Raw genomic sequence first — 17,739 nt, forward strand, 5'->3', positions numbered from 1 at the left:
TTTCCATCAACAGGAAGCCTGAAGGGTGTTTTCTCTGACAGTGACTAAAGCTCCTGTTGCCTCAGGAGTTTTTATGGAGTCATACACACAGATGGCCTAGTTATTCTGACACTAAAAACCCTCCCAACAGCAGGCTCCCTGCACAGACATGTGAGATAAAGTTTGCAAGGCTGAGCTTCCCTCTACTGTAGCTTTGGCTTGCTATGGGCAAAGGAAATGCCCTAAGACTTCTAAGGGGAGCATCTTGCAAACTGATTTCATAGAGTGCAAGAGATCACATAGTAAAGACATTTGCAAAGGGATAAATCACTGTCTTCCTAATGTTTGACACTTTATAACTTTGAATTTTTGGGTCCTGAGTCTCTTGAGGTGGGTCTCTTGAAGAGGAGGTACAGCTTTCCCTAGAGGTGAGGACATCATTTTGCTCTAACTCAGGCCTGACTGTTCATGGATTCTGCCGGCATGAAACAACTTCTTTCTCAGTCCTCATTTCCCCATCATAACCCCTCGGAGCAGGGCACCACAGCGGGCGAGGCAGCTCTGACACCCAGAGCTGCGGAACCTGAGATAAGTAGCTGACACATTTCAGCCTTACTTTCCTCATCTGTAAAATGGAGAGAACATCTCATACAGCTGTTGTGAGAATTAAAAGACATAAAATACATGAAGGCCTAGAACTATGCCTGGCAAATTTCAGATGCTCAGTAACAGCAGCTGGTTATTTTTACTGGCCTGGGTGAAAAGTGCTTTCTCTCACCCTCATGGTGTAGGGAGGGCAGGTCAGGACATCTCACTTCCTCTCAGCTGGGGGATGCTCTGGTCCTTCCCTGACATGAGGGAGTGGGGTAAAGGGAAATCCTCTCCCTTTCACATCCAGAAGGAAGAGGTGATTCTACAGGCCTAATGCCCCAGGAGGAAAAGCGGACACTTTGAGGAGACACATGACCCATCAAAATGATCAATTAGGTGACAGTGTTAGAACACTGACAACTAGAACATCCTACCAGACCTGGCTCTCATTTATTTCCCTTATGCTTAGCAGAGTGCCAGACAACTATAAAACATTCAATAAACTTTCATCAAATAAAGAGAAAGTGTTCACAAAACTAGAAAACTGAAACATTTAGAACAAAATTGTACTATTATTACAACTAGGTACTAATATATCTATGTATATGCATAGGTAAATATTAGAAAGGAGCACAAATGTAGCATTGTGGGAGAAATGCCATTTCCTTTTTCTAATAAAATTCTGAATAATGTTCTAAATTTATTTTAGTAATAAAAATTCCCCAAATCAAGCAATGATTCTTACTTACAAAGCAACAGAGACCCAGGCAGTGGTGTAGTGTGAGGAGGGCAGCACTAACTTGGGTTGGGATTCTGGCCCTGCCTTCTAGTAGATTTTCTTGGTAAATTAAACACTCTGGGTCTTAGTTTGGTCAACTGTAGAAAAGGGAGGCAATAATTCCATTCACAGGGTTATTGTAAGGTCTGTGAAACAAAAGGGCCTGGCCCATGATCACTGTTATTTTCCAGTAATCTTTTCTGGTGGGTTTATGACAGAAGTTGGGGCCCACCCTAAACTTCTGTATATCATTGCTGAGAGGTGGACCTTCAAAGACAAAGGATGCTAATGCACCTGCTAGACAACCGATGTCCTCTCAAGGGAGGCAAGGCAAGGCTGTCAAAGTCAAGCTATTTCAATTCTTGCCTTGGGCCAGCTTTTAGGAAAGGGTGTGATGGTTTCAATTATATCCAGTTGGAACACAACAGGAGCTGTTGGATGGGAAGAATAACTAAAAGTTTGCTACGCTCATCCACACCTGCAATGATACACTCTTTGAGGGTGAAGGACAATTTCAGCAAAAGCCTCACATCTGCCTGGAGGAGACCACTGTGCAGAGCAAAACTTGAGGACTGGTCCAATGAGCAGTTGCAAGGGTTGTGCCCCATCCAGCCTCTGCTCTCTGGGTTGGTGAGGAGGTACATGGAGGGAAAGTGCTTTTAGAGGTTGAAAGACACTAAGTAAACTTCTGGTCAGTTCCTCATTGTACTGAACAGGGATCAAGTCTAAAGCAGTGCAGCGACCCACCTGGATTTTTAGTGGTGCCGGAACCAGAGCTCCTGCTTCTCAATCCAGTGCTTCTCCCATTCCACTTGCCCCCCCTTATCTCACACCCATATCCAGGACTTCCCAGCTTTTAAGTAGGTCTGCCCAGTGTTTCCTCATTTAATCCAATCTGTGAGGAAGACTGATAAGCATCATTCCTTACTGGGAGCTATACTGCTCATTCTTGTTTAGGAATGGTGACATCTGAGGTCTAGGGAAGAGCAAGATCATTCAAAAAGTCTTGGCAAATTTTCTCAAGAGAGATCACTACAAGACAGTGCAAATAAGTATAGCCTTTTGAACAATGCAAATCAAGAATCTATAAAACAACCATTTATTTTGTTTCAATACGGAAATTCCCAGGATGGGGACAAAGTCTGATCTGTAAAAAATGCATATCAGATCACAATATATATTTGCAAAAAGACTAGAAACAATCTAAATGTTTAACTGTGGGAGTTTTCTTAGGTAAATTATGACACACAAGGCAGCTATTAAAATGATGTTGTAGAAGAAGGATCAAAGACCTGGGAGAAAACTCATGACAGGTATTATATTTTTTAAAAGCAGGATAAAAAAACTGTTTGCAATATGAACGCAATTTTGGTTTTATAAGTACTTTGGGAAAAAAGGCATATATTAATATGTAAACAATGATTAGCATTGCTGTGTGACTGATATTTTATCCTGAATATCCCTGGATTTTCTCAAGTTTTTTTATTTTCTCAATTTTTAAAAGAGGAACATTCATTAATCTTAGACTCAAAGTTAAATGTCAGTAAGAAGGAATACTTTTCTATGTTTTCTGACTCACAGACGCAGAGCTGAGAAGCACAGACAGCCACAATCACTGTGCCCCATGGTGGTGCCCAGAACAGACAAACTCTTGGCTGGGGTTTGGGCTCTTAAATCCCAAGCCACTTGGAATCCTGCAGGGGGTCTCACCCCAGCTTGGCTCAGCTTCTGTCCCTGGGTTTGCAGGATACTCATCTGCCTGATTCATACACTTCTGCCTGGTGCTGGTGCTCTAAATTTTAATCCTTCCATTGAAAATGCTAAAAAACACAGCCCAGTGGTCACTTTGACTTCAGTAGGCTGCCCTCTTGGCTAGAGGGTCAGAGTGTGTCCTCAAGGGAAAAGGAAACTGCCTGGGGTGGAGGTTAGGGAGCAAAGGAAACTCCACCAGGGGTCACGTGGGAGGGAGAGGGCGGGGGTGGGGTGGGCAGAAATGGGAAGGGGAAGAGAACAGGGCTGGGGTGTGAGCAACCAGGGAGGAGGAAGGGCCTCCAGTTCACACTGTGTAGGTGGTGTGCCCTGGTCAAGGGGACACCAAGGAAAAAATGTCTAACCACCCCACAAATGTGCTCCCCACCTGCTCCAGCTGCTACCTCCGACCTCAGAGCTCCTGGCCTGAGTAGCACATTACCTTGTTGTTGGTGCCGACGTCCAGCAGGACAGGGAGGCACTGCTGTGGGTTCACTCCTCCACATGCCGTGTACAGGGCCAGCTTGCCCACAGGGATACCCATGCCGTAGCAGCCCAGGTCCCCCAAGCCCAAGATGCGCTCCCCGTCAGTCACCACCACAGCCTGAAAGACACACAGGGCACCATCAGTCAGGGCCAGCGCCTCCTGAGTAGGTGCTCACATTAGCAGCTATGACATCAGGCCTGACAGCTAGATGCCTCTGACTTGGCTGGGATAAGGCCAAAGCATTCATTCAGCTGCAGGTGGCTTTTGGGAGTTTGGGAGGAACCCTGCTGTGGGGAGAGGACAGAAAGACACCTGCCCTGCATTCTGAGGTTGGGCTGGGGGCTGCAGAAACAGCTAGAGGGAAGCCACATCTAGTCACTCTCCCTCAAAGAAACTGCACAGATGTTCTCAGTTGGAGACGTGGAGAGGCAGGAAGCAGTGAGCAGGACAAAATGAAAGGAAAAATGGAAAACAAGTGTTCACGCTGCTACTCCAGTGTTCAGGGAGCAATGTCAGCACTCTCTGGCCTGCTCCTGGGTTGTGATAAATCCAGTTTGCAAAAAACAAAGCTCCTCGTGATGTCTCCTTGGATCATGTAGAATTGGAAGTTTTTCAACTATTCTGGGATTACCTTTTGCATTTGACAAAGAATACTTGGGGACCCACCAAGTATTAGACATAGTGGAAGTTCAAGGCTTACCTACTATGAATGAACAGATGCTGATGGGGTTGACAGGGAAACTAAATGATTACACTGGATATTCATTTATTCATTCATTTAATACATATTTATGAAGCATCTACTTTGCATAAGACACTGTGGCAAATCCTGGGGAAAAGAGCTTCAGTTTCCTTGTCTATGAAAACAAGTATGCATAGACCAAGTCCTTAAAGAACTAAAGGGCCAAAAGAGAGATGGAATGCATATCTTCATATGAGGTCTGACAATTAAGTTTATGAACTCATCCTAGAAAAAATGTTACATACCTCATTGCTGAATATCACTATGGTCACCTTTGAAGTATTCTCCTCAACCACATGTTGACTGTAGCAATATTTAGCAATGAGGTATGAAGCACTTTTTCTAGGATGAGTTTATGAATTTAATTGTCACTCCTTGTATGAGAACAGCACTGATGTCCATTCCAGAAAAAGAGTTCCAAAAGTGCTTTTCAGGGTGGACTAGATACTGGCTTTGGTGCACAGTTTCCCAAGGGAGGACTTCAAAGGTGACCCTAGTGATATTCAACAATAAGGTATGTAGCACTTTTTCTAGTATGAGTTTGTGAACTTAATTGTCTAACCTTGTGATTAAGACTTTGGGAGGTAAACCAGAGTGCAGCAGGACAGCAAAAAGAGTGGCAAAGATTAGGAGATGGGGGAGTTATCCCTGCAAGATAATCCTTCATGGATGAGGGGACACACATACCATATCTTGGACAGGGGAGACTGTGGTGTAAGTGGGACAGAGACATATGATGCAAAAGGAAGTTAAGGTCTGTTGGTGGGGTGGGAGGACATAGGGCGTGCATGGGGAATCAGAATAAGAAGGTTGCTGGAAAGGAAAGAATGGGAAGTCAGGAGGCATCAGATTGGGAAGGGCCTTGAATGTCAAGCCAAAGAGACATTGTCGGGGCAATGATGAGGTTGTTTATAGATCACCCCAATCCGCTCACCATCACTGGCTCCCTTCATCTCTACATGAGTTAAGTTTATAGGCCACTGATCTCTTTACTGGAACCTGGCTTTGGATCAGCTTTGAGCTATGAATGTCCTGATTGGCCTCAAGCATGGAGTCTATGGGTACCATAGGGTTTAGTTTAATCTATGCAGGTGCAATGCTGAGGACTAGGGATAAGGAGATTAAGAACCATTTTTTTTTTTAATTATTTGGGATTCATTGAGGGTACAAAGATTAGGTTACATTGATTGCATTTGTTAGGTAAAGTACTTCTTGCAATTGCGTCCCACCCCCAAGAGGTGTGCCATACACTGGGACCCCCCCCCATTGCCCTCCCTCCTCCCCTCTCCCTACTTGCTCATTCCCCTACCCCCTACCTTGTATTAGATCATCTACTGCCTGATATTAGAAATGAGTATATCAGATTCTTGCTTCTATACTGAAAAACCATTCTTGACCTGGAAGAGTCTCTGACTCAGTGTCCTAAGGGCCTACGGTTTCTTCTCACTTTACCCTCTGTCTCTTCAGGGGTGAGAGCACACATGGGCTGGTGCTGCCTTTTGGTGGAAAGAGGTGTAGAGATTCTTAAAAATACTCTTCTGCTTCTGGAAAGCCATCTGAGGGGACTGCCACTGGCCCATGAAAGCCATGATATTCCCCTGTAGACTGCTCTATCACCTTTGCTGAGAGTGCTCACAGCCTGCACCTCAACTGGTCCTCCCTGTGGTCCGGGTAGGCAGGCAGGCCTAAGATTGTTATCCTAATTTTGCAGGTGAGCAAACTGAAACCTAAAACCTTCCTGTTCTCCACATGTTTGTTAAGTATCAGACATGCCACGCACTGGGCTGGGTGTTTCCATGTTAGTTATCTTAGAAAGATTAGATGATTTGCCAAGTCACCTTGCCTGTGCAGGTGGCAGGACAGGGTTCCAGTCAGGCTTTGGGTCCTGCCTGCCTTGGCACCACCCTCTCTGCAGCCTGCATTTGACTTCCTCTTGATCGCTGTCCCCGTTGGAGGCTGTGCCTCTACTGTCCCTGGATGCCCCAACTCTGGGCATTTCTCTATCATCTCTCCTAATCACAGCTTCCTTATACTGGTTTCCATTCTCTTGGAATCCTTTTCTCTGCTCAGGGGACAGCGAGTGATACAAAGTTAAATAGAAAATCAGCTACTTCAGGGTGTTATTTCTACAGCCCGAGGGTGGTGAGGGGGGCTCTGTGGTGCCACTTTTCCAGCCTGGAAATGTCCACAGGTACTCTATTGCCTGCCTGACTCCTCCAGGAGAATGGGTCACCTCCACCCAGTGTCCATTCTCAATCCCACCCTGCTTGTGGGTGGGTTGCTGTAGGTTTCACATCCAGAGTGTTTGCTTCTCATCTTTGTTCCTTCCAATATCTCTTGGCAACCAATGTCAGATTTCATTGTGCAAATGTCATTCCCACTCTCAAAAACTTTTAGTGATAATAGAATAGAGTTCTCTTCAAAATGCACCGAACCCAGCAGACCTTCTGAAACTATACATCTGTATACAACTATACTACACCTTCCTGCTATGCATCTGTACAAAATGGTCTTCTCTGGCCAAACTGGCTTCCCCACTCCTCTGAGACACACTCTGGATTTAGTTACCCTATCTCCCTCTCAGCTTCTAGACACCTCTCTTCTAGAAGGTTCTTCTCTCTGTCCTCCAGCAGAACAAATCCTGCCCCTTGCAATCTACTGAGATTTCTCTTTCTCTGAACTACTAGCAGTTGTCATATATACCATAGACCCTTCCTGTCTGCCTGGCTACCTTGAACAAGTTATTAAGTACTTACTCTGTGCCAGGACATGTGCAAGGTGCTACTTAAACACTTGATGGTGAAAGTATCTGGGTTGTTATTTAATATTTTTAAAAATGCATATCTTATTTGGCTCTCACCAAACAGCCCAGCAGTTAATGGCAGGGGCTTTGGAGTCTAATAATCAGTGTTTAAATCTTGGATCCTTGATGATGTACCATATGTAATCTTATATGTGGGATAACTTTTTTTAGAGCTTCAATTTCCTAAAAAATGGGTATAATAATAATACCTAACTTATCAGATTGTTAAACAATGAAATGAAATAACACATGTCTAATTTTAGTCTGATGTCTTGTATAAGGGTGATGAGCAAATGGTCACAGCTCTTATGATGGTAAAGATGATTACTATTTAGGGGAAACATTATATATTAGAGTTTTTTTTTTTTTGTAGAGACAGAGTCTCACTTTATTGCCCTTGGTAGAGTGCTGTGCCATCACAGTTCACAGCAACCTCCAGCTCCTGGGCTTAAGCGATTCTCTTGCCTCAGCCTCCCCAGTATCTGGGACCATAGGCGCCTGCCACAATGCCCAGATATTTTTTGTCACAGTTTGGCCAGGGCTGGGTTTGAACCCACCACCCTCAGTATATGGGGTTGGCGCCCTACTCACTGAGCCACAGGTGCCGCCCTAGAGTTTTTAATTATTTACTATCTCTCCAGGAGATTTCTTTCAGCATTACCACAGAAAGACCATATGTAATAATTATCTGTCAAATTAATGAGTGAAAGAGATAGTGAGGAGACCTTGGCAGATGCAATTTTTAAGAAAGTTTGGCCATGCCAAGCTTAACTGCATTCTAACCTTGACATCTTCATCCATCGCAATGTCTCCTGCTGTCTTCTCTAAGCAGATGACACTTGTAGCTCACTATCTTCTGGATATTGCCACTTGGGTGTCCAATACTCGTCTCCACTTCCACAAGTCCTCCTTACTCCTTTCGAGCCTTTTCACTCTGCTGTCCTCCCTTCCTGTTATCCTGTATCTCTTAAGTTCAAAACTGTCCAATTCACTTTCATTCTTTTTGTCATTGGTCAACTACAGATATCTGGTCACCAAGTTCTGCTGACTTCACCTGCTCCCTATTTTTGACATCTGTTCCATGGTCTTCATACCACTGCTACTGCCTTGGACCCGCCCATCCTTCTCATACTCAAGCCAGTATAGTGGTGTCCAGACTGGTCTCTCTACTCGTGGGGTTTTCCCATTCTATTTCATTTTTCCAGACTGGTCTCTCTACTCATGGGGTTTTCCCATTCTATTTCATTTTTCCAAAGCACATACATTCTTGCCCACAAATCTCCAATGGACCCTATGCCTATAAAATAAATCAAACATCTTTAGCATTTAAGGACTTCTGAGAATTAGTTCCAATCTGCCCTTCAAATTTCCCCTTCATACTCTCTATGTTCCATCCAAACTAAAATACTGCCACTTTTGTTCAAGGTTTGTATTTTTATGAGTACATGCTATTGTACTCCTTACATTGCTTTTATTTTCTTGATTCAACTCTTACTTCGTTCCATGTTCCAAGGAACAGTTTAAAAGACAACTTCCCTCCATGAAGCTTCCCTTCTGGAAGCTATCATTCCCTTCTCTGAATTCCCATAGCATTTTTCTCACCTACAGCACCTATCACTCCCTTTCTTATATTATAGTTATATACATGTCCTTGTCTTTTATAGTAGCTTGAAGCTCTTTGAGGCAAATAACGAGTCATGTCATCTTTGATTCCTCTTCGTTTAGCTCAGTACTTGCCATGTGATATATTCTCACAAATGTTGGGCAATGAGACCAATCCAGCAGAGAGCAGTGTCTTCTGCACTGGACAGAGTTCAGACCAGGAATAGATTAACAAGTTCAGAGAGAAGATCCCCTGCACCCTATTTTTCACGACATCAGTGGAGCTCATGTTGGGAACCACTAATTCAGTAGATTGAGGGCAAACGTGAGCATCATGCTTGGGTTTTAAAGCAATAATTTTCCAGAATGATAAAATCACATATTTCTTCTTTGGAAGAATTTTATAACTCACAACTTCCTTGTCTAGGGGAGGTTTGGGAGATAATGTGCCACATTTTTTCTTTGCCCATCTACCTTGGACCTAAGGTCTTTTCTGAATGACTTCCCATGCCCCTTATCTTAGGTGGACCCACTGAGATGACCCAAGACTGATCAGGGATCATAATGCCTCCTTGCTCTGGGGCTTCCTTGGACTTTTAGCAGCACTACGGGGAAAACCCTCTCCTTCCTCTTCCTTTTGTTTCATCCTCTCCTCTCATCTTTCCTTTTATTCTCCTCTGTCTCCCCTTTTTCTCTCTCTTTCTCTCCAAAACACAATGCATGTTTCAAAATCTTGGTTCCACTTCTCTTTGCAAAGAACCTAACCTCTTACCTCTCCTTTATAAGATGGAGATAATAATAATAATCTCTACTTCTTAAATGTTCTTGTCAGCGTTGTCAGGGAAATTCAATGAGTTAATCTATGTAAAGCACTTGGCACAAAACTGTGTGAGGTGGATATGGGAATGGGCTGCCCAGATCCACCTTCAGGAAGGAAAGAGTTATTTCTCCAGCCTCACCCTCAGCTATCAGCTCACTTGGGGAATTTCCTTGACTGAGGAGAGCTGCTTTGCCCAAAGCCACACCCGCTTCCAGGGGCAGTCCGCTATCAATGACTGATCAGTGTAGGAGTCCAAAGGCTGCTCCCTGGCCCTGCCTCGGAAGCCTCTGAAGGGCCATGCTGACTCTAGGGCTGCCTCATAGGCTCAGTTGAGTCTCCCTGGAGACCACACTGCAGCCCAGCCTCTCCTCTGTTCCCTCCTTCTCCCTTTCCTCCCACAGGCATTGACCCAAGACCACTCCCCAACATGCCATTTTTTTCTCCCAGGTACCATTTCCTAGGAAATCTAGCTTGTGACCCTGAGCACAGAGTCTAACCTGGGTCTAACATTCGGTGGGCCTGTCCATCATTAGTAGGCATCTGGCACTGGCAATCTGTTTTGAGTTTTTCTTTTTTTGAGACAAAGCCTCAAACTATTGCCCTGGGTAGAGTGCTGTGGCGTCACAGCTCATAGCAACCTCCAGCTCCTGGGCTTAAGCGATTCCCTTGCCTCAGCCTCTTTAATAGCTGGGGCTACCGGTAGCCACCACAAGGCCCAGCTATTTTTTGGTTGTAGTTGTCATTGCTTGGCAGGCCCGGGTTGGATTTGAACCCGCCAGCTCTGGTGTATGTGGCTGACGCCTTAGTGGCTTGAGCTTACAGGCACCGAGCCCTGTTCTGAGTTTTAATACCTACGTGGCTGGTGCCCAGGGACAGAGGATGATCCCTTGGCCCTGCCACCCAGTTACCTCTCAGTACCTCCTCCCCTGAAGCTGTTGGGACTGGGGCAACTGAGAGATTTAGGAGCTTGGGAAAATCATTGGGGAGGAGAGATTTTCTCAGCTGAGCCTTCCTCTCGGCTCCAGGCAATGGCCACTGTGGGAAAAAGTCAGAAAAGCAGTTCTCACTCCTCTTTGTGATTTATGCTGGACAGCTCAGGGCAGACTGACCTAACCGCCCCCGCCTTCCTGCACGAGAAGGGCCCACAAAACTTCAAGGTCTCCCCAGCCTGGGGCTTTGGCTCCATTTCTCTCTTAGCCTACTTTTCTGACATCTCAGTTTTTAGCTCTTTCTGTCTGGGAAATCATAGAAAATCATTTTTTACCTTTTGAGTTAATGCAGGAGCTAAACCACTCCTCCTCTCCAGCCAAGCAACCTGCAACATCAGGGTCCAAAGACACCAGTGCCTTGAAAACCTCTGCCTGCTCAGCTGCTGAGAAGAGGTGATCCAGAAGCAGGGCTCTGGACTGGGCACCAGCTCTTATTTGTGGGTAACCTCAAGCAAGACACTTAACCTTAACTTGCTCATCTGAGAAAAAATACTCCTACACACTCTTCAAGACCCATCTCTGGGGGTATCAGGAGGAATCTTTGCTCCACTCTGAGCACAGTGACTGTGAGAAACAAATGAAACAGTGAAAGTGAAGATGAGCTCCAAAGTGCCAGAATGGGAGTGATCAGTAGATATTCTCTACCTTGGTAGGGAGATTTTTCTTCCCTTCTTTTTAGAGCAACTGGAGAAAAGACATTAGGATACAAGAAAGACTTGGAGTTGGAACATTCCAAACCTTTGAAAAGGCACCCTGTGGCTGGGAGGAGGCCAGTGAGTGGGGCAGGTAGGGACTGGGTAAACCAGGGCGGTCCAACCAGGCCTATGGACTTGTTCACATGTCAAATTGTAGGCCCATTGCTCAGAGATCCTGGTTTTTCCAGAAAAGTCAGAAATTCAAGTGTTTTGATTCTAACATTTGACAGAGAATGTCAAAAAAATGTATGCACATTTTAAGAAGGAAAAAATCTATATCATAATTGCAATACTCAACATATACCAGTAACATTTGTTATTATTTTTTTTTTATTAAATCATAGCTGTGTACATTAATGCGATCATGGGGCACCATACACTGGTTCTATAGACCGTTTGACACATTTTCATCACACTGGTTAACATGGCCTTCCTGGCATTTTCTTAGTTATTGTGTTAAGACATTTACATTCTACATTTACTAAGTTTCACATGTACCCTTGTAAGATGCACCGCAGGCGTAATCCCACCAATCACCCTCCCTCCGCAACATTTGTTATCTTATATATTGCATCTGTATCTCTTACAACTGCAGAAGTTAAACATGACCTGAGTATTACAATTTCAATAGTTATTTCCTTTCTTAAAATGTGTATATATTTTTTATATGCTTTGTATTTTTAATGACATTTTCTGATTTTAAGATGTTTTCTACAAACTCAAAATTTTCAAAAAGTTGAATTTGAAGGCCTTGAGAGCCAAATAAATTATGTCCAGGGGCCAAAGTGTCTGCCTGCCCATTTTTGTGTGATTCTCAAGTAGGGGAGTCCCATCCATGGCTGCCTTTGGGCCCTTCACTGCTGTATGTGCTATCTGCTGCCTTCACCTTCATAATGACAATGTCCACTTGATGTGCACAGACTTTATCTCACTATAAGAAAGCAAGCTCAGAGGGGTTATCTCTGCACACAGAGCAGGTAAATGGAAGACTCAGACCAGAACCTGGGTCTGTCTGTCTGCAAAGTGGGGCTGATCTGTAATCACTGACAGTCAGGTTCCTCCAAATTGAGACAGGAATAAAGGGTGGAGGAGGCATACATCTGTTCACTCTGGGGTACCACAGGGAAGATGGGCAGCCAGTCACCTGTCTGCTCCTCATCCCCTGGGTTCCTCTCTTTGGTAGTATAGAAACAGTGCCCTGTCATTGTTTCTGGGTCAGTTTCTCTCACTAGACTTCAAACTCACTTGACTTTGGGCCCATATACCTTCCTTATCCCTAAACTCCCAGGGAACTATTACAGAGCAGATGTTTACCAAATGATGGTTAAATGCAGCTGAATTACATGCCATTGGCCCATATCTGCTCATACAACTTATCCTCTCCTCAACACTCTGAATGTCTCTGTCTCTGTGAGGCTTGCTCAAGTCCCACGTCTTCCTAGTGACCCCAACCCTTGGTTCTCTTCCTCTAAAATCATAGCAGTTTCTTTCTCCATCACTCTGGCAATTCGCTTCAGTATTTAGAAGGTTTTCAAAATATGTTTATTGATGTTGATGAATATTTAGCTCCTAAGGTTTTATTTTGAATTCGTATCTTGGTTTTCCAAGCATGACATGAAGCCATTTGGGGGCTGGGTCCATGTTTTTCTCCTTTTACATCCCATATAGCAGGGATGTTGTGTTAAATTGTGCTCTGGTAAGAGGAGTGACAGAAACATGAAATCCAGCCCATGAGCCCCAATCTCTGTGCCAGCCTGGAGGAAAGGGTTCCTTATTTTATTACTGATTAAAGGAGAGTGCCTTTCACTATTCTTTCTAATTTCTTGCCACTTGTACAAGGTGCTGTATTTATTAGTGGAGGCCCCATCTCGCTGCTCAGGGAGACTGACTGGCACAGTGTCAGAATATGGGAGCTGCTCAGCATGTTGTTTACCTGAGTTCATTCAACTCAGCAGCATGTATTGAGTGCCTACTATGCACATGGTTTTTTCATGGTTGAAACATCCGGGAATGTGGAAAGGTCAGCTTGTAGGACCTCGGCAGCATGTCCACTCGGGTTAGCCTGTACTTATCTCCCTATCCAGTAAGCTGGCTTCCCTTAATGGACTTGAGATTCCTCCTAGACACACCCTGGAAAATTGTTTCTCTGGGACTGGGGCCAAAACCTGCAGGGCCAAGGCCTACACATAACTGGAGTCTAGGCAAATAAGCAGGAAGAGGCACACAGCAAAATGACACCCAGATAGTAGTGCACGGAATGAGCCAGGACTGAAGTCCAGGGACCTTGGTTGTGGCTCAGGCCTGGCTCCTCAGAGCCAAAGGCTGGATCCCACACCCTTACCCCCCTCCCTCAGTCCATTGCTCATTCTAAATACTAACATACCCCAGAGAGGGCCAGAAGTGGGTGGAAGACAAAGGGAGGGAGGCAAGAAAAAGCTGTATTTGGTGCCTCATGAAGAAGGATTGGAGAGCTCAGGGAACTAGAGGGGAAGGAGAGAGGGAGGCCCTGGAGAAAAAACAGCGGGGGAGTGCCACAGCCTCCCAGTTGAGGCAGGGTGGTGCGAGCATTGGCCCCGAGAGTTCTTTGTACTGTACTTGATCAGCTCCAATTCCACCCTGGCTCATGTGCCCCAAAATGCCCTCACCAAGTAGCCAGATGTTTTGCATTTTTGCTTTACCTATTTTGTTCCAAAAGTGACAATGATCTTAGATGCCACAGCCCCTCCAACTCTTCCACAGAAGTCCATCTAGTAGGAGGAGGCCTGAGGATTTAGCCCAAGGCTAACGCATTTCTACTACCAAGTTGCACGTTTTGTATTTAAAAATTAACACGACTATTATATCCTATTTGTTACACAAAAATGTTTTCTCCCTGTTTTTTTTGAGTGAAATTTACACTCTAGGAAGAAGTTCTAGGTTTATTTTGGCACTGTGTGTTTATAACCCCACCCCCCGCCACCCCTCCCAGGCCTGTGTACACTCAGGGTACACATACCCAAGTATGAAGATATTAATCACCTTTTCACTTGGTTCAGAGTGTCCTCCCCCAGTAGCCTGGTCTCCCCAGTGCCTAACTGCCCGAACTCTACCCCTCAGTTCAAGGTCCAGCTGTAATGTCACTTTCTCCATGAGGTCATCCCAGATCCATCAGCCTGGATGTCATCTCTGCTTCTCTGAACACCCTGGGCTCTTTCTGTGCATTTCATTGATCACTGATCAGTTTCCACCTTGTTAGTTTTTCATGTCTTTGCCTTATTCTCCTCATGACATGTCAGCTAATTGAGAAGACAGTCTAGGTCTGGACTGTTTATTTAGCAGGTACTCAGTGTATGCTGAACGTATCTTCAGATGAATAACAACAACAATAATAAAGGGCAATTTCACTGCGTGATGCAAACCTCTGCTCTGGGGTGCATTTGTGCTTGGCTACTACAGGCCCATGGCCGGGGCCTAGGAACAGGGTGTGAGACGTATGTTGCTCTTGGTGCCCTAATGGCCCATTTTATAGTCAGAAGTGACTCATACAGGCTGAAAGGATTCACCCAACAATGGAGAAACAGCAACAAGAACAGAATCGTACCTTAATATTGTCTTCTGGCCAGGAGTTCAGCATTGTCGCAAGGTGGCCTTTGTCATGGATGGTTATGAAGAGCCCCCTAGCAGAAACAAAACATGTAAACACAGAGAAACCACACTAGGCAAGGAGAGAAGACCATGTATGGATTCACTTATTTTGCTCATAGACCGAGGCAAGAGAGATCTCCATCCCAAGTCCTAACATTTTAGAGCAGCAGTTCTCAACGTGTGGGTTGAGACCCACAGAAACTGTATTAAAGGGCCACGGCATTAGGAAAGTTGAGAACCACTGTTTTAGAGGGTCCTGCTCTGGCCTTCTTCCAATTGTTCCCCTCCACAGAGCCAAGAGTCCATAGGGCTGAGGGGTGTGCACCCACTGGAACCTGTGGTCACCAGTCTACACCCTCCCTCCCTCCTCCAGATGAGGTCCCTAGGATCCCATAATTCTCTGACCAAATGGCCCCAAAGCTGATTCCAGGGACTGTTGGGGCCTCTTCTCCAGGTCCCTCCTCCCAAGTGCAGACCACATCACAGTGGCTGGATATTTAGGTCTGGGGCTATGACTGGAACTTGGACATATGGGTTGAGGTCCTTGCAGTGGGGGATAGGAAGAGGGGTGGCATCAGTCATGAGACACCCCTTAAATACATATACTAATATGTACATATACAGAGGCCTGTCCAGAAAGTATCCAGCCATGCAATATGAAAAATAGAGTCATTTATTATATTAACAGTGGCTGGATACTTTCTGGACTAGCCTCATACACATGTATGCACAAATGCACATATTTGTATATATGTGTTTTAAAGGCAATGGGGGTTAGCAAAAGGCAGGCAGAAACTGGAAGGAATCTACCTCTGAAAGCAGGGATTAAACCTTTTGAGATTTTCAAGTTTGCAGCAGCCTTTTGCCTGGTAATAGTCCAGTCTGCAAGCAACTTAGGGCAGCAGAAAGCCAGTCTTACTAGCTTGAAGTAACAGAATACAGTGTGGGAGAGGAAGTGAAGGGGGGTAGGTGTGGAAATCCTGGAAGTGATTTTGGATTTGGGATTGATCTCCCAAATCTGAGTATAAAATCTGCCAAAATCATTGGCTGAACACTAAATGATGAACACACAGGGGACAGACAAAACAAAGAAACAAAGAAAACCTACAACTGGAAGCTCAGGTTTCAGCTGCCACTGATTAGAAGACACAGTGTTTGGAATTTGAGTCCAGGAAAATTAACTCTCTCCTAGAACAAACATTGCTCATCTGAGAAATAAAACAGAATTCAGAGGCCACAGACTCCAGAGTACATAGAAGGCCATTACAACATTTCTTCATATATGTTAGAAATTTTCTATAATAAAAAATTTAAATGATAAAAAAAATTTCCACTGAACTCCAAACTGTTCTTGACCCCCACGATCTTTGCCAGGTCTTTGCTTTCTCTCTTCTCACTTCCATTACTTGCAAACTTCTGAAAAGCTTTGTCTATATTAGCTGCCTCCGTTTTCTCATCTCCTTCTCATTCTTCAACCCACTGCAATTGTCTTTTCTCAAATATCATGCTAGCAAAACTGTTCTTGCTAAGGCTACCAATGACCTTCACATCCCTACATGGAATGGACAGCAACTTATGAGCCTCCACCTCTGGCTTCTCAGAAGCACCTGGTACTTTTACACACCACTCTCCTCCCCCGATCTTCTGTGACTCCATTTTCTTTGAGTTTTCTTTCTATTTCTTTGGCTATTCCTTCTGCTGGGAAAGCGGTCAAGCCATTATGCATTAAAGTGTCTTAGAAATTTGTACAATCCTACTTTTTCTCCTATTCTTATTCTTTCTGTATGTGATCTCATCAATTTCCAAGGCTTTTGGCCAATGACTCCTGAATACCTGTAAACCAAAGTTTCTGACCCATGGCACTATTGACATTTTGGATTGGATAATTCTTTGCAAGATGTTTGAGAACATCCTATTAGAGGCCAGTAGCACCCTACACCTCATCGTGACAACCCCAAATATCTCCAGACATTGGTCAATGTCTCCTGGAGAAACAAGGAAACAAAATCACCCATGATTTTAGAATTGTTGCTCTAGACCTTTCAATGTAACTGCCTACCAAAAATCTCCCTTTGCATGTCTCAAAGGCTTTTTAAACTTATGATGTCCCAAAACAAAGTTATCATCTAACTTTCCACCACTATGGCTCAAACACAAGACAAAACAAAAATTCAAGACAAACCTGTCTTTCCTGCTCTTTCTTGGTGAGGATTATTCACATATCTAGTTTAACAATCACACCTCCCTGAAATCATCTGACACTTTTCTCTCTTCTAGACAACTCATTGCCATGTCCTTCAATTCTACTTTCTAAATAGCTCATGGTTCACACATTTCTTTCATTAATGCACACAAAATACCCCTCCCTGTCCGGACTTCCGATATCTATTGCTTAACATGCCACAGTAGTTTTGTGACATCCCTGCTTGTTCAATTCCAAATCTATTTTCTATACAGCAGCAAGAGTGATATTCTTGAAATCAGAATCTTACTGTTTTACCCCTTGCGCTAAAAATCCTTCAGTGCCTTCTCATGGCCTATAGGGCCCTGAGTGGTCTGGCCCTTGTTGATTGCCTTACTTCACCCTTTTCCCCTCTCCCCTCATGCTCTAGTCATCAGCATATGGCCCCCTTCTCATTCCTCCACATACCATACTCTTCCTCATGTTCTTTCTACCCCAGGGCCAATTCACACACTGTTCCTTCTGCCTGATACACCTGTTCCTCCTCACTCTTTAGTCAATTCTACTCATTATTCTGATAATTTTGAAACTGAGAGCTAACCAGCCCAAACCCATGTATTTTTCTTGCTTTTAATCAGTTACTTCTGGTTGACTTTAAAACCTATATAGCTAAAACTCACATAGCCAAATAATATATA

General features: G+C 44.4%; 1 protein-coding gene across 4 annotated transcripts in view; it reads right to left on the minus strand.

Annotated features, from left to right (window-relative positions):
- Positions 1-17,739, minus strand: part of ME3 (malic enzyme 3) — a 290,015-nt gene that overhangs the window by 67,013 nt on the left and 205,263 nt on the right. For all 4 annotated transcript variants that reach the window (XM_053561321.1, XM_053561323.1, XM_053561322.1 and 1 more), the window contains exons 5-6: positions 14,816-14,891; positions 3,540-3,701 (exon numbers count right to left, since the gene is read on the minus strand). In XM_053561321.1, the coding sequence (XP_053417296.1) occupies positions 3,540-3,701; positions 14,816-14,891 (238 nt within the window). The remainder of the gene's footprint in view (positions 1-3,539; positions 3,702-14,815; positions 14,892-17,739) is intronic.

This window comes from Nycticebus coucang, chromosome 14 (assembly GCF_027406575.1).
Source record: "Nycticebus coucang isolate mNycCou1 chromosome 14, mNycCou1.pri, whole genome shotgun sequence".
Lineage (NCBI taxonomy): Eukaryota > Metazoa > Chordata > Mammalia > Primates > Lorisidae > Nycticebus > Nycticebus coucang.